The sequence below is a fragment of the Carcharodon carcharias genome, chromosome 1 (assembly GCF_017639515.1).
Source record: "Carcharodon carcharias isolate sCarCar2 chromosome 1, sCarCar2.pri, whole genome shotgun sequence".
Taxonomy (NCBI): Eukaryota; Metazoa; Chordata; class Chondrichthyes; order Lamniformes; family Lamnidae; genus Carcharodon; species Carcharodon carcharias.
The window spans coordinates 207,047,191-207,074,807 of record NC_054467.1 but is presented as its reverse complement, the minus strand read 5'-3'; the positions used below and the strand labels follow the sequence as shown (position 1 = coordinate 207,074,807).

The 27,617-nt window shown below is 45.0% G+C and overlaps 1 protein-coding gene across 1 annotated transcript in view; it reads right to left on the bottom strand.

Moving 5' to 3' along the window:
- Positions 1-27,617, bottom strand: part of dnai1.2 (dynein, axonemal, intermediate chain 1, paralog 2) — a 337,978-nt gene that overhangs the window by 149,547 nt on the left and 160,814 nt on the right. The window contains exons 14-16 of the mRNA XM_041183411.1: positions 11,666-11,755; positions 7,118-7,205; positions 4,191-4,270 (exon numbers count right to left, since the gene is read on the bottom strand). Coding sequence (XP_041039345.1) covers positions 4,191-4,270; positions 7,118-7,205; positions 11,666-11,755 — 258 coding nt within the window. The remainder of the gene's footprint in view (positions 1-4,190; positions 4,271-7,117; positions 7,206-11,665; positions 11,756-27,617) is intronic.

Below are 27,617 nucleotides of genomic sequence, written 5' to 3'. Positions count from 1 at the left end.
GGAGGCCTATTGTCTGCTCCATCATGGCCCTTGTAGAGAATGTACAGCATTTTAGCTCTCCTCAGCGACATTCTGTGGTTGGCGAACCAGCATCATCAGCCTTCTAGGGGTATCCCTTGTCCCCAAGGAGCCAGCCCTGCAATTGACAAGGTCCTTCAAAAACCTGTGGCACCAGGGAGTGGTTCAGAATGTAGGAATGATGGGAGGTCCCCGGAAATCTAGTACAAACATACAGGATTTGTCTTCTGTGATCACATATCAGCTGCATGTTTAAAGAGTGGAAATCTTTCCTATTGATGAGTGTGACTGGATAATGCCAGGGAATACTCAAGGTCACATGTGTGTAGTCAACAGCCCCTCACTCTTGTGGGAAAGCAGTAATTATTGCAAAACCTAACCCTCTTACAGCTTGGCTTTCGCGATCGAGGGAGAATTTGACAAATTGATGAGCTCTCCTGGATCACCTCCTGGATGCAATTGTGTGTTGCTGACTGGCAGATGCCACACCAGTCCCCAGTGGGGTCCTGGAAGGAAACACTGGCAAGGAAGTTTAGGGTGGCGATGCCCTTTAATGCCACTAGCATGGGATTGCTTCTGAGTCCTTACGGCCGCAGGTCCTTGTGAAGAAGCTGGCACATGTGAGCAACCATATCCCAGGGCATCCTAAAGTGCCTCTGGCATTACCTTTCGCTCATCTGTTGATAGTTGCACTGCCTGCGACATAGCCGTTAATGGGCTAACGCTTGCCGTTGCCCTAGTGCCTGGTTGCCAGAGGTTCTGCTGCCTCTTGCTGCTCAGGCCGTTGCTCTTCTTGGACCTAATCTGTGTCAGTTCCTCCTCAACTGGACGACAGCCAGGGTTGCTAGAGCCTGTATCATCTAGCCCTCAGTTAATCTGTGAACGAATTGCAGTCATCCATCTGGTGAGCAAATTCTTTCATCCAAACATGTCATCTCCCCTCACCCCTTCCAGGTGAAGGATGTCCTGGAGGACCACAGATGAGTGTTTCTCCCATTCATATATGACTGAGCATTGACCAGGATGATAGCAGCCATGAGCAAGAACCCTCCCTCAGATGCATGCCTCCATTTTCTCAAAATTCGATAGAAACCATTGCCTTCGCAACATAGCAGGACTTACCATATGAGTCCTTGTAAGTCATGACCATTTATCAGGGAGGATGGAGGTTTGGAGTAAGGAATTTGCTGCCAACCAACACCCATTCTCCTTGGAGGCATCTGCCTTTCTCCATGCTTTCATCTCTGCCTCTGACAACAGTAGATACCAAATCACACAGAATGAACGGCAGTTCCAGACCTTGATGGGTTCTCGCTGGAATGCGACCCATTGGTCATGGAGCAATGCTGGTTTATTGGGCGTAGGAACCTCGAGAGCAGAAATCAACGGAGCCGGGTTCTCCATACAGTAGGCTAATAATTAACAGGGTGTTCATTCACTTGGCCCAAAAAGTGAGGCATTAACTCCTCCCACCCGTTATGAAGCCCCTCCCATGTCGAATGCTCGAGAGGTTTTACGAACTGCTCACCCACCTTGAGAGCTTCAGCATGGTGCATGTGAAGTTTTCTAGTACATCAGGCACCTTCTACCCTCCCCCGTTACCCTCCAACTTCCCTATCCTCCTCCACAATCATTCCTCTTCCTCCTGTAACCATTCAGTCTTCCCCCATTACCCTGGACTCAATTATCATTCCAGCTCTTCCCCAGTTCCGTTTACTGTTGACATGCCCAAGGCCCTCCTGACCCTGACCTATCCCGTCTGGAGGCCAGCTGTACCCTGACTTTCCATAACCCCCCAAATGAGACCAACTGCTACCCACACATGAGTCTAGTACTTCCATTCTGCCTGATCCAACTCCCTGCTCTGACTGTGACTACCCTCTGAGTTGCAGGACCCTCCTTCAAACCCCTCAAACCAAATTCAAGAACTCATTGATCACACCATTTAGACACATCTCTCTATGCTGCTCACTGCCCAGAGAGGCCTTCCACTGCCCTCCAACAGGACCAAGATATCTGTGACATACTTACCCTTCTAAGTAAGTCCTGGACAATCTGGCTTCCTTCCCTGGACACCCTTCTCAAATGCCCGGGCCAGTCTGGCTTCCTTCCTGGGGAGCCTCCAAACTAGCCCCGCACAGTCTGTATTCCTTCCCAGGGGAGCCCCCCAACCTCCCCAACCTAGCCTGCCGCCCTTGTCCAGCCTCCTCTCCACCCTTCCCCACTGGTCCTGCCTCCCTTGCCCAGCCTCCTTGCAGCTTGGACTACTGACATCCAATCAAGAGGCAGACATTTGTGAGCAATCCCCAAAAAGGCCAAAGCAGCAACCACTCACTTCAATGTCATGGAAGAAGTCAACCTCGCCAGGTGCACCCCACTTGTATGTTGTCATATATATGAACATTCTAATTTCTGACTGGCAGGAGCTTAATTTGGAGGGGGAGCTTAATTCCTGCAAGTTGACCTTTTAATAAGCATGTGTGAAATGCTAAAACGTACAAAACGGCTTCCCAACACCGTTGGGAAGCTTGACCAGCCTTTAAAGTACGGAGAATATAATTGCAAAAGTTCATCCCGACATTGTGAAGCCGATTTTTGGACTCACACTACCAACACCCCCCACCCCAGCTCACAACCAGCTGCCCCCTGCCAAGATTCCCACTGCAGGCAGTCCCAGAAGATTCCAGTCTTCGACTGGGATGTTTCTGTTTAACATTTCCTGGGTACCTATTCTGGTAAATAAGTCAGCACTGTCCAAAGTCTCTGACTCAGAGTTGGCGACTTTTTCAGTGTGCCCCAGGAAGCAGATGAATTGCTCATCAGAAATTCAAACTTCCTGGGCAATTTCTACAGAGTCAGCCACCCTACCAATCTGGAGACCCGAAGATCTGGGCCATTATCTTCAATGGTTTCAGCCCCGAACCTGGCCATGCCTCAGTTGTGACTGCTCAAATGATGATGAGCACTGTCTCCTCCTTTGGGACATGCAGCTGTGCCTGTCCCACTGGTTAGGTACTGCTGCCAGAGGTTCTGCACCCCCTTATTCTGCAAATGAGAGGGAATTATGTCATTGTGTGTAGCACGATTTGTTTGGATGATGTGTCTGTCAGTTTTGAACAGCTGGCAGCATGTGCAAAATATGAGATGAGGGCATAAGATTTGCAGTAGTGTTATGCGTGTGAGGGTGAGGTAAAGCTATGAATGTGAAGCATGACTTGGGGTTGATGGAGATTGTTGGTTGGTCAGGCAAGGGGCGGGGCATGGGATGCAGGGTGGTGAATTGAGAAATGTGTGTGGCTAGTAGCGCAGTTGCTGGTATATGGCATTTGAAGATGCAAGCACTGACCTTAACCTTTCACTGAGGTTATAGAACTTCTTGGGGCACCTCATCCAGTACCTTGGGACTTGACTCCTGGCGATAAGCTCCACGGCTATCCTTTATCACTGCCTTCATAGTATTTATCTGATATCTTGTAGAATAGAAGATCTCTCTCCTCCTATCCACCTCCTCCAAAAACCTCCAATATTGTGTTGGAGAAAAGCCTGCTGTCTGCCATGCTTGCATTTCTTGTGTAGTTTTTTTCCCAGTTGGCTGTTGTCTGCATATTTTGAAATTGTGCTCTGATTCTTGATCCAAATTATTTATGTAAATGGTGAATAAAAGCGGTCCCAGCACAGATACTTGTGAAACACCACTTCCAACTTTTTACTGGTCTGAGGAACAACCTTTAACTGCCACTTTTTTTGTTTTTGCTTTGTAGCCAGCTTGCTACCCAATCTGCTACTGGTCCCAAATTGACATGTTCTGATCTTAGTCATGAGTCTACCATGCATCAGAAAAGCATTTGGATCCTATTTGTCTAAAACTTTCATATTTTAAACACATCTAATATATCCCCTCTCATTCCTCTCAATGCAATGGAGAACAGGCACAGCACAGTCAACCTTACTTGAAACAATTTTTCCTTAAATTCTGGGTCAACTGTGTAGCCTTTCTTCGTACCATCTCTAATTACTGAACATCCCTTTTGAAATAGGAAGCTGAAAATTGCCAAGACCAAATATGGTTCTAAAATGTCATTGGATTTATACGTTACCCACTTTGCTATGCATCCCAACATTCTGTTTGCCTTTTTAGCAGTCTGGGAGCATTGTATTTATGGTGATCCTACCTTGTGTATTTTTCCTTCTTCTGTGCCCACAAGAAACAAGTCATCCTTCTCTTTATGGAAGTCAAAAGAAGTTCCACATCCTAGTTAAAATAAACAAAATGTGAAGGGTTCATGTTTGAAAGTTCAGAGGTTTTTTGTCATGTCATCACTCCTCTTGGCATGGCTGGAGAACACTGTAAAATAGATAACCTAAATTCTATCATTTAAATGTATAAATTTCAAGGAAAAGAAACAAGGCTGTAATATTCTGGAATGAAATGTTTAATGGTGAACTCTATTATTACCACTATGAAGCCAGTAACAATTCAGAGCTGTCGTAGATGGCATGGCCAATGGCTTAACCTAGAGACCAACCATGTTGCACTCTGTAAAGCTGAGGACAGATGCCATTGCTAAGATTGAGGCATGGCATCAGCAGATTGGTGACCTGCAACTTCTGAAATCACCTTAAATGAATCTTCAAAAAGTTAACTTCAGCTAAAAAAACAGTAAATGCTGTAAAAGATAATTGACAGTGTTTGCACGGAAATGTTGCAAGATGATGGAAAAGAACAAGGTTGTAAAACTTTGGGAACGGGGTCCTCCAGGTCCTTCTTGATGAGGTAGAGCTGAGGCAAGGGCTTCAAGGGTGAAAGGTAGCGTGGTTGGATTATGCAATGGTTGGAGGAAAAATTGTAATCCCTTCATCAGAGCAGAAAAGGTAAACTTTTCCTGAATTTCAATTCTGAATTCAGTTATTGTAATTTGTCTTCCTAAGATTGTCTTAAACTGGAGATGGCTGTTCTTCTATTCCAGTGTTTGTACAAGGTGGAAGGTTTGGTGCTTTCAAGAAGTGATCTTTTGCTTGTACGAGGATAAATTTAGAGGCAAGTGAGTAGAGACAGCTTTTGTAGACTGCTCAACTGATGAATTTGAGAGCGTCCATCTCTGCTAAGGAAGAGATTCCAATGCCTGAAAAGAAGCCTGTCACATTGACATCTGTATTTTTTATTCATTCATGGGATGTGGGCATCACTGGCAAGGTCAGCATTTATTGTCCATACCTAACTACCATTAAGAAGGTGGTGGTGGGCCACCTTTTTGAACCGCTACAGTCCATATGATGTAAGCACATCCATAGTGCTGTTAGGGAGAGATTTACAGAGTTTTAAAGAAATGGTGATATATTCCAAGTAAGAATGGTGTGTGGTTTGGAAGTGGTTTAGAGATGGTGTTGTTCCCTTATATCTGCTGCCCTGTTCTTCTGGGTGGTTCAGGTCGTGAGTTTGTAAGTTACTATTGCAGGAGCTTTGGTGAGTTACTGCAGTGCATCTTGTAAATGGTAATCACAATGTTGCCATTGTACACCAGTGGTGGAGAGAGCAAATGTTTAAGGTGGTGGATGTGGTGCCAATCAAGCAGGCTGTTTTGTCCTGGATGATGTCAAGTTCCTTGAGGGTTGTTGTAACTGCATTCATCCAGGCAAATGGGAACACTCCTGCCTTGCGCCTTTTAGATGGTGGAGAGTCTTTGAATGAGGAGATGAGTTACTTGCCACAGAATTCCCAGCCTCTTACAAGTTCTTTTAGCAATAGCATTTATGTGGTTGGTCCAATTGAGCTTTCAGTTAATAGTGACCCATAGTATGAATTCAGTGATGGTAAAGTCACTGAATGTAATAGAGAGATGGTTAGAGTCTCACTGTTGGGGATGGTCATTACCTGGCACTTAAATGACAAGCAAAATTCATGCCACACATCAGGCTAAGTCTGAATGTTGTCTCCGTCTTGCTTCATGTGAACAAAGACTGCTTTATTATCTGACCAGTTGCAAATGAAACTGAAGACTGGAATCATTGGTGAACATCACCACTTCTGACCTTATGATGGATAGAAGGTCATCTCACAGCACACAACCCGTGTAACATTTTCGCTGTTTTCTCACCACAAGGACTTTGTCTAGAACTAAAATCGCCTTCCTTAAGGAGTTCTCTATTCATAAGGAATGGGCCTTTCAGATTCAACAGCCCCTTGGAGCTGTGACTATTGGTCAAACTGAGGGAGAAATTGTACTAGTGTGGTTACATGAATTTTATAACCTCTCGCCTTGCCTCCTGGTCAATAATCCACCCAAAGATAAATTTGGGGGTTCATGTCCCACTCCATTGACTTCAGCACACAATCCAGCCTGACATCATAGTGTAGGACTGAGCTGCACTGATGGAGATACTGTCTTTTGGATGAAAGTAATAGCAAAACCCTGTCTGCCCTCTCAGTTGATGTAAAAGATCCTGTGACACTATTTGAAGAAGTTCGCTGCAGTATGGGGCTAGAGTGGGAATGCGGATTTGAGGTAGAAAACCATCCATAATCTTATTATAAGGCAGGGGAAGGGGGGGGTTGAGGGCCCATCTGGCATGCTCCTTCTTCTATCTCGTGCTCTTATATGGCTAATATCTATCCATCAAGCAAATGAAAAACAGATGATCCAGCCTTTGTCTCATTGCTATTTATGGGACCTTGCTGTACACAAATTGGCTGCCACGTTTCCGTACATTACAACAGTGACCACTTCATTGCTGTAACCACTTTTTTCTTTGCAAATCTGCCTACTGCCCCTTGATGATCTTCAAATGAACAACACCCAGAATACTTTTTACAATTTAATGTTGGGTAGAAATTTTAAAAAAGGTAATAACGTGTCAGCGATTATACTGTGGATAATCATAAAATTTAACTGGAGAAACGGGCTTCGTTAAAACATTCTATAACTTTGAATGCCAGATCTGACAGGTAAGAAACAAAATTATTTGTCCTGAAGGCTTCTGATTTACTTGAATAAGAAAACTGAGTTCTGCTTTGAAAATCTTTGAGGGGGAAAAATAATTAATAGCTGTTTGTTAGCAATTAATTGTCTGATAGATGATATGATTGAATGTTATGGCTTACCCATAATTTGCAGCTGCAAATTTTCCAGTGCATCCTTGCAAATTCCATGCATTGTAAGTTTGATAATATCTGTATGAACAAGTTCATCCTGGAAATAGGAAGAAGATACTCTAGTCATTTCAGTAACTGTATTTTCTAAACGAAATGCTAGTCATATTAAGATGGAAAACCACAGGTTATATTCTTAAATTTTCTCTGGCTCCTCAAGACTATGGGCAAGATTTTGCCAAGGCGGGTATTTGGGCTATCAGCCCTCTAGAACAGGAAGTGGGATTTCCCCTGTGATATTAAGCAATTAAGAAATGGCAGACAGGAGTAATGGCCAATTAAGGATGGCAGGCAGGCCTAACCAGAGGACCGGCAGCACTAGAGCCACAGCAATGCCATTAAAAGTGGTGGCTGCTGCTCGCTCAGACAGTGAGGAGAACATGAGGGTGCCTCAAAATGGAGGTGCTCTCATTAGAGTGCAAGCAAGCAGGCCCGGAGAACAGAGGGAATACTCTTCCAGCTGCATCCAGCCTTTGCTGCTGGTGGCCACTTCCCTTGACTAAAGAGCCTCTGGCTCTAATATACCCCCCTCCCTTGTCCTCTCACCACCCCCCTCAAGGCCACTGGGAGGCCAGCTCCATGCAGCTGATGGCATCACCACATGGTGCGGGTTCCTCTCCCCTGCTGGAAAAACAACGCTGGCTTCAGAAAAATTGCCTTTAATTAGGTCTTTAAGTATTTAAACTGGTTGCCCATCTTTGTTCAGCGAGCAGCTGAACACTGTCATCCCCACTGCTGGGAAGCCTCAGTGGTGGTGGTACTCTGTCGGCGAGCAGTTCTGGTGCAGCTCCCTGGTATTTTACCAGCCCCATACCCTCTGTTCCTGCTACCCAGAGGCCAGTAAAATCACATCCTGCATTACTTTGAAAATGTAAAATATTCCAGCAACATCTTAATAAAATGTAAATTGCCACAAGATCTTAGTAGTGCCTTAATTAAATATGCAATGAAAGTAAAGTGATATTTGTCTTCTCTGTTTCCTGTAACTACATTAGGCCTGAATTGATGTGAACCAAACAGTTTAATTCATCTCATATAAAGGCAAAATACTGCAGATGCTGGAAATCTGAAACAAAAACAAAAAATGCTGGAAAAACTCAAAAGGTGTGACAGCATCTGTGGAGAGAAAGACAGAGTCAACGTTTCGAGTCTGCATGACTCTTCTTCAAAACTTTGAAGAAGATTCATGCAGACTTGAAATGTTGACTCTGTCTTTCTCTCCACAGATGCTGTCAGACCTGCTGAGTTTTTCCAGCTTTCTTTGTTTTTGTTAACTCATCTCATGATGGACTTTAATGCAGAAACACCAAGAATGGACGTTCATTAGTTCAGGGTGAATATGGTGATGGTCTTCCTCAGCTCTGAGTTTCAACTTAGTATAATTAGACAAACATAGGCCAAGATTTTGCCCTCATAGAGTGGGCTCAGCAGGGGCGGGTTGGGGAGGGGGGGTCAGGAAGCTGACCACCGCCCGTGATCGGGGCCGGACCATGATTTCACGCTGGCAGGCTAATTACGACCCACCCAGCATGAAATGCGTGCTGCAGCGCTTAACACTCTCTGTGTGAGGGGTGAAGGAGGGCAAGTGCGAACTTCCATGCATGCGTGCAGGAAAAGCACCCACAGGCACAGAGCTGCCTCAGGGAGATGAAGATTTTAAGAAATAAAAATAAAGACTTTTAAATTGTTAACAAACGTGTCCCCTCATGTGACAGGCCAAATGGCCTCGTTCCATACTGTAACCATTCTATAATTCTATGATGTAAAAAGAAATCATTTGGGACACTTCTTCTGAAGCTTAGCTGTTGGCTTAGGTGTTAAATAATGTACCTCAGTCTCTTTGCAAGCTTAGACAAATAGCAGTACTTCATAAACTTATATTCAGTGGATGAGTGGCAATGATAAAATAAAACTTCCAATTGGTATTATATATTCTTAAAATTGAAGCTTCCTTGGAAGTTAGCTGCACCATATATCAAATAATAGTCATGAGAGATTGGGGAATGACTCCTAAATGAACTGGTAAGATAAATGAACAAGGAATGTGATATTGCAGTTTGTTCAGGACTGTTGTAAGAAGTCCAACAAGAGAGAAATCACTGCTGGGTCTAGTAATGGAAAATGAATCAATGCAGATAAGAGAAGTGAGCATAATAGAACATTTAGACGATAGTGATGATAACATAATAAGGTTTAGAATAATTATTGAAAGCGACATAAGTGAGAAAAAAGAGCAAAGTAATAGATTGGAAGAACAACTATGGGGGTGCAAATGGAACTGGGAAGATAAACTTGAAACATTTGTTGACAGATACAGAAATAGAAAAGGAGGAGGATATATTTAAAATGGTGATCAATAGTGTTAGGAAAATTTATTTCCCTAAAGACATGAAGAAACTAAACAGTAATAATGCACCATGGATGAATAGAAGAAAGGGAAAACTGCAACTAAAGGAAAAGGCCCAAACTAAGTACATAGACAATAAAGGAAGGGATGACAAAAAAGAATACGAAGAGACTTGAATGTCCAAATACACAACAACAACTGGACTCACCTTCATAAATCCTCTCTGTTATTGCATCAAAGAACTCAATCAAGTTGGTCAAACATGATTTCAATTTAACAAATCTGTGATGGCTTTCATTTATCAGTCCATATTTTTCTAATTGCCAATTAATTTTGTCCTAGATTGTTGTCTCTAAAAGCTTTCCTACCATGGGCTGGTGCTCTTTTCTCTAGAAAGGAGAAGACTGAGGGTTGACCTGATAAAGTTCTTTAAGGTCATCAATTACAGCATTTGCAACATTTTGGGCCATACCTAATTGACCATGAGAAGGTGGTGGTGAGCCGTCTTCTTGAACCGCTGCAGTCCACATGGTGTAGGAACATCCAGGCAATGTTTGGGAGGGATTTTGACCCAGCAGTAGTGAAGGAACGGTGATATAGCTCCAAGTCAGGTTGGTGTGTGGCTTAAAGAGGAACTTGCAAGTGGTGGTGTTCCCATGCATCTGCTGCCCTTTTCCTCCAGGTGGCAGAGGTCACAGGTTTGGAAGATGCTGTCGAAGGAGCCTTAGTAAGTTGCTTCAAGTGTATATTGTAGATGGTACACATTGCTGCCACTATGCAATGGTGGTGGAGGGAGTGAATGTTGAAGGTGGTGAATGGGATGCCATTCAAGCGGGCTGCTTTGTCCTGGATGGTATTCAGCTTCTTGAGTATTGTTGGAGCTGCACTCATCCACGCAAGTGGAGAATATTCCACTACACTCCTGACTTGTGCCTTGTAGATGGTGGACAGGCTTTGGGGAGTCAGGAGGTGAGTTCATTGCCACAGGATTCTTAGGCTCTGACCTGCTCTTGTAGACACAGTATTTGCATGGCTGGTCCAGTTCAGTTTCTGGTCAAATGACCCAGGATGTTATGAGTGCTGGATTCAGCAATGGTAATGCCATTAAATGTCAAGGGCGATGGTTAGATTATCTCCTGCTGGCAATGATCATTGCCAGGAACCTGTACGGCACAAATGTTACTTGTCACTCATCAGCCCAAGCTTGAATGTTTCCATGTCTTACTGCATTTGGACATGGACTGCTTCAGTATCTGAGCAGTCACGAATGGAGCTGAACAATGTGCAATCATCATCAAACATTCCCACCACTGATCTTATGATGGTCGTTGATGAAGCAGCTGAAGATGGTTGGACCTCAATACTTCATTTACTTCATCTTTATAATGCCATTCCCTAAGCATGAGTCTAGGCTGTTCATAAAAATTGAAAAGTAGAATGGAAAAAGTATAATGCAAATTGCTTCCCACTCTAAAAGGCATTCATTCACTAGTACCCTCTGCTTCCTATCACTGAGTCAATTTCATATACATTCCACCATTTTCTCCTTAATTCCATAGGCTTCCATTTTCTTCAAAAGTTCCTGTGTGGCACTTTGTCAAATACCTTTTGAAAGTTCATATTCACAACCTTCACTGCCCTACTTTGATCAACCTTCTCTGTTACCTCCTCAAGGAGCTCAATGAAATAAGTCAGACACATTATGCTTTTAAAAATTCCTCGATTAACTCATGCCTTTCCAAATGAAAGATTGTTTTGGCCCTGATAATAATTTCCAATAACTTCCCAACATTGACATTTGGATGACTGGCCTGTAGTTTCTCCTCTCCACTTTCCTAAATAGAGGCTAACTGGTGTGTATTTCCAAACATTTTTGTTTTGTTTCAATTTCGAACAGTCAGACCTCTTTTATTTCTTTAGTATGAACAGTGATGTAACATTCTCATCGCGAAAGTTATCAATTATGTTACCAATTTATACTTTCTTGATAAGGCTGGCAATATGTAGTGAGTTAATAATCCTGTCTTGATTGCTAATTTTGAATTATCCTAACTCGGTAGATGACGTGAAACTGGCAACAAATAATCAGACTACTTCCTCAACCTTCAGGCCCGACAATGTCAACATTAAAAAAGCTGCAGGAAAATACTTGCCTTAATTAAAGTCCAAGAAACAACTCGTCCATCTGATGAGACTGAAAAGAAGTTGACATTGTTGTCCAGGTCATCTTTTTGCCACTTCACCTATAAAAAGTAAAAGGTACAATTGTTCAGAGCATAAAGCTGTTAAAAATGGAATCAGACATGAAAAACATTTATTTTATCATGCAAGGCTTTAATTGTCATTTAATATTAAGGATCAGTCAGGGCACTAGATACCCCATATAGCAGGGAGTCTTTTTTGTTTTGTTTGTGCATTGAGCAGTTTATAGAAAAGCAATGACATTTATCTAGTGAAACGGTTCTGAGATCAGTTAATTTATATAATTCTAGTGGGACAAAGGCAAGAGGTAGTCAAGGGTTGAAACTCTGGCAAATAGAGTTCAACATGGCGATGTTTGAGCTTATCCATTTTGGATTATTAAAGGCAAATCAGAATATTTTCATAATGGAGAGACTATGACCAGGATTTTCCGGTCCCGCCATGGTGGGCAGGACAGGAAAATATTGCAGGAGCAAACAAGTCAGTTTCCTGTTGGCATGAAAATAGGTTATGATTGAGCACTGCAGACTTCGATGGGGGAGCACGTTTCTTGCTGCGCCAGGTTGGGAATGCTATTTGAGTATATTAGAATGCCATGAATGCTTGTTATAAAGGCAGCTCGCCAGAATTACGCCCCGCGAAGGATCAAAAGGCCACACCAGCGTCTAATTAGACCAACGTGATTCACAATTAGGTATAAGCGATGTGGACCTGGCGAACTGCACTTCAATCATGACTTCGAGGTATGCTTGCCTACCTAGCACGTGCTGCACTTGCAGCTCCTCTGACTCCATGCTAGACCGTGCAAGCAACAGCACATCAATTTCAGGGAGGTTTCACAAACGGGGCAATACATAGCAGACCAGTGGGAAGGCAGGGGGACGGGGTGGGAGGGTTGGAAGGAGCTAGAGGGCAAAGGCTTGAGCAGGAGGTGGATATCTTGGGAAGGGTGCACACAGACACATGACGGGGGGGCATGGGGCAGTGGGTTGGAGATGAAAAGTCCTCGTGGCCAGAATAGCAAAAAAGCCAAGTAATGAAGCTTCAGTTTAGACAGCTGAGCTTGCAAAGATTGTCCTTCTCCCAATCCAGGGAGTGGGAGGGGCATGTCAATCAAGTAAGTCTCAGTCATGCCCAGCATGCCCAGGGCGTGGTCATCACGTCGGTTCGGGGGGGTGGTTTCGGGCATAGTACGGTGATGCAGTTGACAGTCATAGTCAGGGGAAGCACCTGCAGCCTATAGATCGGGAACAAGTAGTACTCAATGGTCTCATGGCGGGGTGGCCTCAAGATGGGAAGGAGTTCAACATGGGGCATAGGAGCATTCACTTCAAACAACTCAGGGGTAATACAAGGATATCAACCGCAATTACAATGGGATCAAAGATTATAGGAAGAGAACTGAGAGTTATTGGACGAAAGAAAACCTGAACGTTATGCTCCTCCAGGAAGATAGGTGGGATTTGCATAGTCACATAAGGAGGGTCAAAGCTGAGCTGGTAGTAAAACCTGAGGACCACCATCTTGCAAACTGTAGGTATGTCGCACTCAAAAATGAAACTAAAAAGCAATGCTGCTGGGGAGGGGTCTTAGGGCTTCTGGGAGGAGTGAATCACGGTACTGGGGGGGGCTAATTAAAGGGGCACCCTTCTGAAATCTATATTCACAAATGAGGAGGAATGTACAGATTAGGAACGTAAGGAGCATTTCTATAACCAAAGCGGCAATCTGAAGCCTTAAATCTTTATTAGTTTCGATCATCGATCTGCTTGCAATAATCCCTTGTCTCAATCATGCTAATTCTCCAGTGTGAAGTGGGCACCTGGATAAACTGCAAATACCTATTTGAAACGGCGTCTCCGAAACTTGGAGCTGGCAGGTTACATACAAACATACGAACAAGGAGCAGGTGTAGGTGATTCAGCCCCTCAAGCCTGTTCCACCATTTAATAAGATCATGGCTGATCTGATAGTAACCTGAAATCTGCATCGCACCTACCCCCGATAATCTATCACCCCCTTGTTTACCAAGAATCTATCCACCTCTGCCATAAAAATATTCAAAGACTCTGCTTCCACCATCTTTCCAGGAAGAGAGTTCCAAAGTATCACAACCCTCTGAGTGAAAAAAATTCACCTCATCTCTGTTTTAAGTGGGCAACCTTTTATTTTAAACAGTGATCCCTAGTTCCAGAAGAGGAAACATTCTCTCTACATCCACCCTGTCAACACTCCTCAGGATCTTATATGTATCAATCAAGTCCTACTCTTCTAAGCTCCAGCGGATACAAGCCTAGTCTGTCCAACGTTTCCTCATAAGACAACTCACCCATTCCAGGTATGAATCCCGTAAACCTTCTCTGAACTACTTCCAATGCATTTACATCCTTCCTTAAATAAGGTGACCAATTCTGTACTCAATACTCCCAAATTGGTCTCACTAGTGCCCTGTATAACTGAAGCATAACCTCCATACTTTTGCATTCTATTCCCCTCACAATAAATGATGACATTCTATTAGCTTTCCTAATTACTTGCTGTATTTGCATACTAGCTTTTTTGTGCACTAGTATACCCAGATCCCTCTGCACCTCAGAGCACAATTTCACTTTTTCTCACATTATACTCCATCTGCCAGATCTTTGCCCACTCATTTAATCTATCAATTTCTGTTCAGAGATGGGAACTTCCATCCCCCCGCTAAAGCTATCTCATCCCCTCACTGAACATTAGCCCTCAAGTGTTTTCCAAAGAAGTGTATTGAAATGAGGAATCTGGCACATGAAGCAAATGTAGGGCATCCAAGCTCCTGGCCACAGCAATGTCAGCAGTATTTCTCCCTCCCAGGGTAGGGGCCTGGGAAGGACACTGTGATACTGCGTGTTCTCATTGTGCTGCCAGAACTGTAGTGGCGAATATGTGCCTAGTCCCTTACCAAGCCCTTGAACCCACAGTGACTCAATAGTCAGCGACAGAAAGAGGACCTTTGGAGGCTCATGCTCACTCATATTTTTTTGCAATGATCTCACAGGGAGGAGAACTTGAGGAAGATGGAGAGTGCATTTAGTGTTGCTTGCATCATTTCATACAGGCAGAAGCAAAGCAGAGAACAGTGCTATGGCGCAGCCTAGCTCTCTGAAGGAAGGAGCTTCACCTTGATGAGCAACAGGCAGTAGGGCCCCCTCCAGACCCAGAGGATAAGGCTCGCAGAAACATTGCGCGTAGGTGACTCTCAAGACCGAGGGTGTACAGAAGATGCATGTCTATTCTCCAGGTGAGTGAGAATCAGTGTTACGATGCCTCCACATGTCCAGGGATCTGGCGACTCACATCGGCAACATTCTCCAGGGGTTGACGCTGCGTGGCCTGGGAGGACATCCTTTGCCAGTGGCTGTCTACGTGAGTGGCTCATTGCAGGGCTCCATTGGGGACCTCAGCAGGGTCTCTCAGGTGTCCACTCACAAGTGCATACATGAGTTAACAGATGCTCATTTTGCCAAGGCCCACAATTACGTGCACTTCGCTGGAGGTCAAGTTAGCCAGGCAACCAGAGTGCTGGGCTTTGCTGCAATCTCGAGATTCTCACGGTGCAGGGTGCCATCGACCAAACTCCAGGAAGATGATGACAAGAAGCAGCGATTATCCTCTTAGACAAGAGCCCTCCATAATGGGTCCACAGCACCACCAGCATTGCTAGCCTTCTCATCTCAACCATCCTCTTCAATCTAAGAGTGAGTAGTTACACAGTAGGCTCATCACGTCCTCAACAGTTGAAGGATGATGAAGCCTCGGGAACATGTGTCCTCCATGAGATGAGGTTTTAACTGCAGGTGGGCATTCCGTCAGCACACGACAGAATGCTTTGCCTCTTCAAGCGTCGTTCCAGCATCCCAGTCACTATGGCAACCTACAAGAGGCAGAAGTTTCAGTGCAGTTCTCAGTGCATTCGTGGCAGTGTGCCTTACATCCGACAAAGCACTTCAAGGAGATCCACATCAAGGTCATATTCAACAATTCCACTGACTGCAACACAGCACCATATGGATGTTGAATTGCTGAGCTCAGTGAGTGTTTAGGTGAGGGTACACTAAGCAGCATCTTTTTTTTTGCAAAAATATACTTTATTCTTAAATCTTCAAAAACATTTCGAACCATTTCAAAATCAGCATTACAAAAATACAATCAGGTTCAACTTTTACAACATGAATCACAAGGTGTATCAGGACAAACAATGAATATTACAATCATTGGCAGACATTCATTTTAAGCTGTACAGCCTAAGGGGCTCTTTACAGTTCCCACCCCCTCAGTGTACCATGGCAGAAAGGTCTTAGGCAGTGACCCTTCCCCATTGTGCCTTTGTGGCGGCTGCCCCAAGCTTAAATGTGTCCCTCAGCACGTAGTCCTGGACCTTGGAATGTGCCAGTCTGTAACACTCGGTCGGGGACAACTCTTTGCGCTGGAAAACCAACAAGTTTCGGGCAGACCAAAGAGCATCTTTCACTGAGTTGATGATCCTCCAGCTGCAGTTGATGTTTGTCTCGGTGTGTGTCCCTGGGAACAGCCCGTAGAGCACAGAGTCCTCTGTCACAGAACTGCTCAGGATGAACCTCGACAGAAACCACTGCATCTCTCTCCAGACCTTCTTCGCAAAGACACAATCTACCAGGAGGTGAACAACCTCGAGGGCAACGTGCAGAGGGGGTGAGACTCCTGGCATGTAGGAAGGATCTTACAGGGAGGGCCTTTCTCACCACCAGCCAAGCTACGTCTTGGTGCTTGTTGGAAAGTTCTGGCGATGAGGCATTCTGCCAAATGACTTTGTCAGTCTGCTCAGGAAACCATCCCACAGGATCCACCCTCTCCTTTTCCCTCAGGGCCTTTAAGATGTTACGTGCCGACCACTGCCTGATGGACTTGTGGTCAAAGGTGTTTCTCTGCATAAATTTTCCGACGAGGGACAGGTGGTACGGCACGGTCCAACTACTTGGAGCGTTCTGCGGCAGCGTGGCCAGACCCATCCTTCGTAACACTGGGGACAGGTAGAACTCAGCATGTAGTGACACTTGGTGTTTGCATACTGAGGGTCTACGCACCGCTTGATGCAGCCGCACACAAAGGTGGTCATCAGTATGAGGGCGATGTTGGGCACGTTTTTTCCCCCTTTATCTAGAGGCTTGTACATCGTGTCCTTGCGGACACGATCCATTTTCGACCTCCAGATAAAGCGGAAGATGGGTCGGGTGATCGCCACCTCACAGGAGTGTGGAATGGGCCAGACCTGCGCCACGTACAGCAACAGCAAGAGCGCCTCACACCTGATGACCAGGTTATTACCCGCAATGGAGAGGGACCGTCGCTCCCACATGCCCAGTTTCCTTTTCACCATAGATGCTCGCTCCTTCCAGTTTCTAACGCGTGCCCTGGTCCCTCCGAACCATATCCCCAGCACCTTCAGGCCGTCAGCCCTGACAGTGAAGGGGACAAAGGATCGGTCAGCCCAGTTCCCAAAGAACATAGCCTCGCTCTTCCCACGATTTACTTTGGCTCCCGAGGCCAGTTCGAACTGGTCGCAGATGTGGATAAGTCTGTGCACCGACAGCGGATCTGAGCAGAAGATGGCGACATTGTCCATGTACAAGGAGACTTTAACCTGAGTGCCTCCACTGCCTGGGATCGTCAGTCCTCTTATGCCCGGATCCTTCCTGATGGACTCAGCAAAGGGTTCTATGCAACACACGAAAAGAACAGGTGAGAGAGGGCAGCCCTGCCTGACTCCAGATTTAATAGGAAAGCTATCTGATTCCCACCCATTGATAGAGATTGCACTACTGATGTTAGTGTAGAGCAGTTGGATCCAATTGCAAATTCCCTCCCCAAACCACATTTTGGAGAGCACATCCACCATATACGTGTGTGATATTCTGTCAAAGGCCTTCTCCTGTTCAAGGCTGATGAGGCAGGTATCCACACCCCTGTCCTGCACATAGGCAATCGTATTCCTGAGCAGCGCAAGGCTGTCAGAGGTCTTCCTGCCCGGCACAGTGCAGGTCTAGTCAGGGTGAATCACCAATTCAAGAGCGGATTTGACCCGATTGGCGATGACCTTGGACAGAATCTTATAGTCCACATTCAACAGTGAAATGGGTCGCCAATTTCTAATTTCCTCCCTTTCCCCCTTGTGCTTGTAGATGAGGGTGATAATGCCTTTCCTCATGGATTCTGACATACTGCCGGCCAGGAGCATACTCTCGTACACTTCTAGCAGGTCCGGGCCGATCCAGTCCCACAGAGCCGAATACAACTCCGCCGGCAAGCCATCGCTTCCGGGAGTTTTACTCTTCTCGAAGGACTCAAGGGCCTCAGTCAGTTCGTCAGGAGTTAGTGCTTTGTCCAGACTCTCCTGTGTACTGTCATCTAAGACCTCCGTGATAGAGGATAGGAAGGACTGGGAGGCCGTGCTGTCTGTGGGCTTCACATCATACAATCCGGCATAAAAGGATTTGCTGATCCTCAAAATGTTGGACTGTGATGACTTTACTGAGCCATCTTCTTCCTTCAGGCTGCTGATCACAGAGCTCTCTCTGTGTACCTTTTGGAAGAAGAAACGTGAGCATGTCTCGTCCTGCTCCAAGGAGCGGACTCTGGAACGGAAGATGATCTCGGAGGCCTCCGAGGCAAAGAGCGAGGCTTGCTGGCTCTTCACCTCTTGGAGTTCCTCCTTGACATCGACTCCCATCGACTGCAGCTGGAGCAGATTCTGCCTGTTTTTCTGGAGTCGGGATATTTCCCTCTGTTCCTTTCTAGCTTTCTGGGTGCCTTTGAGGATGAAAAACCTCTTGATGTTTCCCTTGATCGCTTCCCACCAGTGTGTCAGTGACTCAAAGTGGGGTTTCATGGTTCTCCAACCTTTGTAATCCCTCTTGAGCTCCTCAATGTTCTCTGGGGTCAGCAGTTTCACATTTAGCTTCCATGCCCCCCTGCCACTAAGCAGCATCCTTTTTTTGGCTATAGCCTTGTAGGCTATGTGCCTGCAAGGAACAGGGCACTGGCACATTGAGGAGGGAAGGTGCACACACTTTTTGGTGAAATTAGCAGATGTACACTTGTAGAGTCAACAAAATGTAAGGCAGGCAGGAGTGTGCACAAGCACCGAGTAGAGGCTTTTAAATTGCCAAGGCTTCACAAATGACAGACAGGACATGGAGTTCAAAGAAAGATTACCCTTCTCCATGCTCATCTACATCTCTCCTACACTTTCGCCTTTCCACAATGTAGATGAGACGGGGGAACCACATGAGCTTCCATCTTACACAGCCAAGAATGAACATCACTTGAACCTGCAAAGCATGTCAACGAGATGCCTTGCACATGCATATTTCACGTTGAGGGTGAACCATTACTGATGTTGGGAATGAACTGAGAAGGGTCACACACTGTGATGAGAAGGCTGCACACAACATTGACCAAAGGCAATTGATGAGAAATCTGCAATAGGTGAGTGGGGAACCATAGTGTGACATGTGATTGACCATTGCATAAATCAGCATACAGAGGAGGCATACTCAAGAGATCTGGAATGGATGCAATTCTATTTACATTAGTGGATAGTATATGGATATGGTTATACCTGTGCCACTATTGTGCTCCTGGTATTTCTTGATCCCTCTAATCCTACTGCTACGTCTTGGTGCATCCACAGCAGAGGTGAAGGCAACCTGCTGACTGCAACGCCCTGTTGTCTGTGATGACTTTGGCAGGCATCCTCTGGAAGGCTGGGACTTGGAGGGCCGCGGCCTGCTTTGGGTCTTCTGCTGTGGGGCAGGTGCATCCTCCTCGGTCCGTGGAGTTGGAGGTGATGGGGTCACAAGCAGGGGGAAAGTTCGGCTGGACACTCCCGGAGTCACCTGGGTTGGTCCCAGGCTTTCCAGCTGCTAGTCCTTGTCCCTATGGGTGCCAATGGTCCCTGGATGACTCCTTGGGGAGAAACGGCAGTCACAGTGCAATCAAGGTGCCCTGATCCCATCTTACGTAGCCAGTAATAGATTTCACCAATGCCTACATCATGGAGTGCAGCTCCTGGTACAGTTCAGGACCTAAGTCCTGGACCAAGGTCTCCATGATGACCGCCATTCTACCAGTGTTGACCTTGGTGCGCTGGTATGTCAGCGCTATTACCTCAGACTGAAAGAGAAGGGACTCCTCCATTGTAAGTTGCAATCTGTGAAAAGCGTCTGACAACCCTGTCTTATATTCCAGTGACTGACGCTGCTGCACCAGCATCTGTGTTAAAACCGAGTCCACAGGCTCGTCGTCTGACTTGGACTCAGCAGAATCCTGGCCTCCAGCAGAACTCCAAGTGCCGGTGACCTTGGATGTCCCCGCCTCTGCCAGCTGTGGACCAGAATCTGTGCTGCGCTCACCGGATTGTGACCCCGAGCCTGCTCTAGTTTTAAGTCCCACCAAAGTTTGTGTCTCTCCACTAGTGGAGGGTGTGGATGAGCACTGTGAGGGGTCTTCCATTGTTGTGGCTTAAAGATGCACACCTGAGGAGTCCAGGGAGCTGGAGAGGAGGAGCTGGCTGTCTGTGTCCAATGAAAGAATTTAGAGGTAATTAGTGCGTGGCAGCAAAGTACAAAACATCACATTACTGTCTGAAGGATCAGCTGGGCAGGGTCCTCATGTGGGTGTGTGCTGCCAGTCTCTTCGTCGCCACATCGTCCCAGTCCTCTCCGGCCAAGTGTACTAATTGCTCCTCTTACTGGGTGAGTGCCCTGATCTCTGGCACGCCCCCACTGGTCTAGGACCTCCTCCTTTAATTATGAGCGAGCTTGGCCTGCAGAAAGTAGGGTGGAGAGAGTGTGAGCAGGAAGCATGCCAAGGCAGAGGATAAGGATGCCTGAGTTGTGTATATGCTGGAGCCGTGCACTGTACAAGGATGTGAGCTGCACAGGGTTTAAGCCCAGGTGGCAATGTCAATGTGTGTATAGGAGATTGAGTGATGATGTCCCTTGTGCTGGTAGTGTGTGAGTTCCCTGTGGAGTGCCATCCTGCGAATGTCTGAGGGTTTGTGAGAATGTGAGGTGAGAGTGATGAGAAGGTTGCCATACGCTGGTTGTGCGGATGAGATCATTCAGCTGTTTGCGGCACGGAATCCCTGTTCTCCTTCAACTGGAGTTGGCTCTCACCGCCACAGATAACTCATCCCAGACTGGGTTGGTGACCTTGGGTGGACCTCCTCTGGCCAACATGAGGATAGAGAAGGTGACAGTGGTCCTCAATGGTGTCCAGAAGGTGACCCAGCAACGTGTCACTGAAATTGGGGGTTACATGCTTCTTTGGTTTGGGGGCCATCTCTCGCCTGGAGCAGTCCTGGGCTGCAGTCACTGAGAAAGCTGTGCATGGGTGTGGTTTAAAAAGGGCACCTGGAGTGAGATTCTACTGAGGTCATGGCAGGGCTGGTGATCCGAGGCTACCCACTGGCTACACGACGTGTTTCCTGCTGATGTATATTTAATGAGGTGAGATGCAGACAATCGGGCTCGAAAATCCGCCACTGCAGCCGGTGGAGAGAAAGGTACTTTCCCCACACGCCACAGCACTTAGCCCAAGGTAGGGAAAAATTCTCCCTAGGTCTGTGGAGGAGCAAAAGTTCTTCATATATACAGGTCATGAAAACCTAACACACAGGTATAAAAAAATAATAATCAAAAAGGCTAAAAGCCTTTATCTCAAAATTGAGGAAGTGATGATTTAGTTGTACAGAGTCATCTGAGTATCACTTTCAGTTTTGGACAACTGAAAACCTCAGAAAAGACATGAAAATGGAAAAAGCTGGTAATATTCAGCAGATCTGGCAGCGTCTGTTGAGAGAGAAACAGAGTTAACATTTCAGGTCTGTGACCTTTCATCAGAATGAAAAGATATACTGGGCTGCATCAGGATGGAAAGATATATTGGGCTCAGAGGCGTTACAGGGCAGATTAACCAGAAGGGTACCAGGTTTACAAGTATTATTAAACATTTACTGCAGAGAAACAGGCCATTCAGTCTAACATATCCATGCTAGTGTATATGCTCCAAATGAGCTTCCTCCCACTCCTCTTCATTTAATCCTAACAACTGATCCTTTTATTCCTTTTTCCCTCAATGTGCATATTTGTCTTTCCTCTGACTGCATCCATGCTATTTACCTCAATTAATCTTTGTGGTAAATGCTCCATGAGAAAGAAGTTTCTCCTGAATTTCCTATTTATTAGTGGTTATCTAATACATTTGATCCCGAGCTCTGGCGTCATCCACAAGTGGAAACATCGAAGATTGAAAGATTTCAAGAAGTACATGGTGTTCTGCTCAACCAATACCACCAAAAACAGAATAACAAATGATTAATGTATTTAATTAATGTTCACGGAATATTATGACACTGATAATGATTTAAAGAGAAATTCAAACTTCCAGTTATTAACTGAAAGAATGCCTTGTCAAGATTTTGCATTTTAAGAACTTTTACTGTATCAATGCTTAAAAACAAAGTTATTTATTAAACATTACTTTCTTTTCGTAGGCAACTTATACTTTAAACAACCGAACAATTTGTCCCTTTCTACTTTTACTGATGTGATGATATATTTTTTGATTGTGTTGGTATTCTTTGTAGGTAAAGAAAGGCATGTGTGTGTGTGTTCAGGGTTAATAAAACAGCGGGAAGGTTACTAGAGACAGGCTGTCTGTGAGGGCTAAGAGATGAAAAAGATTAAAGGTGTTAGGTTGATGCATTTGTAATGAGAGGTTATGGTGGGGTTGAATTATGAGTAACTAGAGTGGATCTAAAATTTGCATTGTGAGATAAGTGGGAAACTTGGATTTTCAGCTGTTGAGTTTCATAAGGGACTTAAGAGGTAGCAAGGAACATGTGCATCTTATGAAAGCTTCATGAGTAAACAAGGGAAGATATATTAAGTTTTATTGACCTGAAAGTAGAGACAAATAGAAAACATGACAGATTTTTATATTTGGAGAAGTTGAGTTCAGAGGTGCTTGAGGACAATGGAATCTGAGATGAAGGGGGCAAAAACATAGTAAGGAAGGATGATTAACTAAGTTGGGTGGTGGCTGTGGAGGAAAGCCCTGATGACCAGCTCCTTTGTGTGGGATGCTGAGAAGCTGTGAAAGTTTTGAATTAGACACAACCACCCAATGTTAAGCCAGGGAAGTCTGTGTTTTAGGAAACAGTTTATTTCTGAACCTCTTTTGGAATTCCACACCAGAGTGGAGGTGCTTGAGCAGTCATGAGGTGTACCTTTATTAATGGGACAACAATTCCTTGATTTGGGTAATATTACTGGATTTTCACTGTTAAAAATCTATAAGGGGGTTGTTGCCAAGAGGGTAGTTTAATTGTTCCTTTTGACAAAGCAGGTTTTTTGGGGGGTTATTCTGTAAGACTGTTTTAGCTGTGAAGCTTTAATCTTGCATGCTTAAGTTTATTTTTAAAATTTTTAATAAACCTTTTCATTTTTAAAATTCTAAAGGTGATACTGGAGTTCTATGCTTTTGAGGTCAGTGGCTCCTCATTTTCATGACAAAAATGGTTTATGATCAATGAGACAGACTTCACTCTGGGATCTGACTTGCTCAGCAATAACATCTGCTGCGGTCTTAACACTGACAACTGAAGGCCCCAACTTTGTTACATCACTCAGTTTTTTAAGTAGACATTCACTCTTCTTGGAACTGCAAAGCAAAGTGTTTTGCAGTTCCCAGAGGCTTTACTTCTGTTCTTTCTCTTTCTCAATGCTATCTTCCACAGTGAGAGCTTCCTTGAGGATTCTCTCTAGCTTCAGGTCAGCAAACACTCGCCTTGTTTCAATTCCTCATGAACTTGGTCTTCAAACTAAGTGCAAGCTCCCAACTGCATTCCATGTGGTAAATGACAGAGTCACCATTTTCTTTCTCTGTTTAAGGTGCAGGCTTGGCTTACATCTATCTCTTTTTGCTCCCCAACTTCTAGCTGGCTGCAGATCACTCAAGACCAAACAACAACTGCCCTTCTGCCTGTGATATTTCTCAGCTTGTAGGGAAACCTGTACTCTGATCTCAAAATGGCTCCCTTTACCCTCCTCTCCATGGCATGGGAAACATGCTAGACCTGTATCGATGTAGAATTGATAATCAGCTATCTCTAATTACCACTGCCAGACCTCTATCCAAATAGAAAAATCAGCTATCTCTAATAACCACTGCCTTTCAGCTTAGAAACAAAGGGACAGGTTCCATCACAACTGTTTACGACCTGTTATAATAAGACCTTTCTGGGTTTTCGCAGATGTAGGGTTTTTTTCATTGTGGACTAAGAAACAGCGTTCATTGTCCCCAGGTGTTAACATTTGGCACCTTCCTTTCAATAACACAATATGACTCCCCTTTAAATCTAACAACTAAACCAACCAGATTTATTATCAGACACACTCCAGCGCTGGTCACCTGCCTCCTTTTATTTTAACTTATTTATAGATACAGTACAAAGTGTTATGATCCCAGCTGATGTTACGACTCATCATGCCAGGTTCCAGGGTGGAACCCGGCTTGATAGATCCTAGCTTTTATTTTTTGTTTAGAAACATGGAGGGCAGCTACTGAACAGAGTCACAGGAGTCAGCTGGTGAATTTTTAACAAAAGAATAAAGCATTTATTAAACAAGAAAAGATGAACTATATTACAATACTCCTTTACCCACAACTATGCCTTTACAGATATATCCAGATTCGTAAGGATAATACCAGTTACAAAAGCTATCTTATATTCTCATGTTCACCGTAAATACACAGCCCATGAAAACCAAGAGATGACCTATGGTCAGACACATCACACTCTGAAATCAAGTGACAGATGCCACCCAAAAAAGATTCTATGGATTTCTGGTCAACTACCCCCAGATGCTTGCCACACCGTGTGCCAACCAGATTCACTGAACTCTGTCTTTCATACAAGATTTTCCAACCTCCACTCATGTTCCAATGCTGTTACTGTGCTTCCTGCCTAGTAGCAAGGGTGGGACCCGCTTTGAGTGTGTTGATAAACCACTCATGTGGTTCAAGGGTCAATGAAGAGCAGCCCAAGGGTCAGTCAATTTTAGTCAGTCAGCTAGTCATGAGCAGGTGACTAGCTCCATGCAGCTAAAGTGCTGGAGTTAGCCCTGGGAGCCATTTGGTAACTCTGTGCAGTTGGGGCTCGGGAGAAGCACCAGTAGCCATTTGCTTGTTCCATGCTGCTGAGTGAGTTCAGCTAAGGAGAAGCTTTAGGAACCATTGATAGCTTGGTACAGCCAAGAATTGGGGCTCAAGAAATCCAACATGACTGGCTGTGTTCAGAAGCAGGGAGAAGAGGCTCCAGGCAGCAAAGGTGTTGTGGTGAGCAGTCTCCAGGCAGTCAGAGCTTGACAGAAGTCCTGAGGAGCAATCCCTTGAAGGGAACAGTCGTTAAGGCAGTCTGAATCGGAGTGATTTTTGGAGGGAATTCAAAGGCTAGAAGACTAGAAGGTGAAAACTGCAAATTATTCAAAAGGGAGTTTTAAAGAGATTGTGTAACTCACGGTGAATATTAACATCGAGGTGGGTTCTTGAAAAATTCACTGGTTGCATCGGTGTGTTCAACCGCAGTTTGTCCGTTAGCACACATGTACATCAAGCTGATTCTGAACGTTAGAGTATAAGATATATCCTGTAAGTTGTTTCATCTTTCTAAACTTGTATAGTAAATTTTGTTTTTGTTTGTTCAAAACCCTTGGATTTTTGTGGCTTTATTCCAAAAGGAAATCTCTTGAATCCACTTTAAACAAAATGTTACTGATTCCTAACTGGACCTCTCCACACATGTTCAGATTACAAGAAAATATCGTGCATTATATAATAAAATACTGTAAGTCTTTCGTGAAACTGGATTCCTTGTCCCCATAATCCATGTCTACTGTGTATGCAATTCTCACCATGCCTTCAGCCAATTTTGAGATAACGTCCCCTATACTCAGGAACAAATCATCTATGTCCACAAAGAAAGCTATGGATCTCACACTAGAGGGGACCAATTCCAAGGCTTCTCAAGTCTAAATGATACACATCTAACCTCATGCAGACTGTCAACTAAGATTTATCTATGCAAATAGGAGGAAAACTCTCCAGTGGCGCAAGTCATACCTAGCACAAAGGAAGATGATTGTGGTTGTTGGTGGCAAATCGTCTTAGTCCCAGAACATTGCTGCAGGAGGTCCTCAGGGTAGTGTCCTAGACCCAACCATCTTCAGCTGCGTCATCAACGACCTTCCCTCCATAAGGTCAGAACTGGAGGTGTGCGCTGATAATTGCACAGTATTCATTTCCATTCGCAAATCCTCAAATAATGAAGTAATTCATTCATGAACGCAACAAGACCTGGACAACATTCAGGCTTTGGATGAAAAGTGGCAAGTAACATTCACGCTACACAAGTTCGTGGCAATGACCATTTCCAATAAGAGAGAACCTAACCATCTCCCCATGACAATCAAGCATTACCATTGCTGAATCCTCCACCGACAACTTGTGGATCACCATTCACCCGAAAACCAACTGGACCAGTCATATAAATACTGTGGCTACAAGGGCAGAGGGTCTGGTCTCCTAACACCTCAAAGTCTGTTCGTCATCTAGAAATCAGGAGTGTGATGGAATATTTTTTGCTTGCCTGAATGAGAGCATAGTGTTGTTGTCGCTGGACTAGTAATCCAGAGACCTAGGATAATGCTCTGGGGACCCAGGTTCGAATCCTGCCATGGCAGATGGTGGAATTTGAATTCAATAAAAACCTGGAATTAAAAGTCTAATGATGACCATGAAACCATTGTCGATTGTTGTGAAAACCCATCTGGTTCACTAATGTCCTTTAGCGAAGGGAATCTGCTGTCCTTACCTGGTCTAGCCTTCAAGTGACTCCAGGCCCACAGCAAGGTGGTTGACTCTTAAAAACCCTCTGAAATGGCCTAGCAAGCCATTCAGTTGTAACCAACCGCTACAAAGACTGAAAAAAGAAATGAAACCAGACGGACCACCCGGCATCGACCGAGGCACTGGAAATGACAACGGCAATCACAGCCCTGTCGACCCAACAAAGTCCTCCTTACTAACATCTGGGGGTAGTGCCAAAATTGGGAGAGCTGTCTCACAGACTAGTCAAGCAACAACCTGACATAGTCATCCTCACGGAATCATACTTTACAGATAATGTCCCAGACACCACCAACACCATCCCTGGGTATGTCTTGTCCCGACAGCAGGACAGGCCTCGCAGAGGGGGCAGCACAGTGGTATAAAGTCAGGAGGGAGTTGCCCTGGGAGGCCTCAACATCAGCTGCGGACCCCATGAAGTCCCATGGCATCAGGTCAAACATGGGCAAGGAAACCTCCTGCTGATTACTACTTACCGCCTTCCCTCAGCTGAAGAATCAGTGCTGCTCCATGTTGAATATCACTTGGAGGAAGCACTGAGGGTGGCAAGAGCACAGAATGCACTTTGGGTGGGGGACTTCAATGTCTATCACCAAGAGTGGCTCAGTAGAACTACGATTGACTGAGCTGGCCATGTCCTAAAAGACATAGCTGCTAGACTGGGTCTGTGGCAGGTGGTGAGGGAACAAACAAGAGGGAAAAATATACTTGACCTCATCCTCATCAACCTGCCTGCCACAGATGCATCTGTCCATGACAGTGTCAGTAGGAGTGACCACCGCACAGTCATTGTGGAGACGAAATCCCGCCTTCGTATTGAGGATGCCTTCTATCATGTTGTGTGGCACTACCACCGTGCTAAATGGGATAGATTTCGAACAGGTCTAGCAACTCAACACTGGGCATCCATGAGGCGCTGTG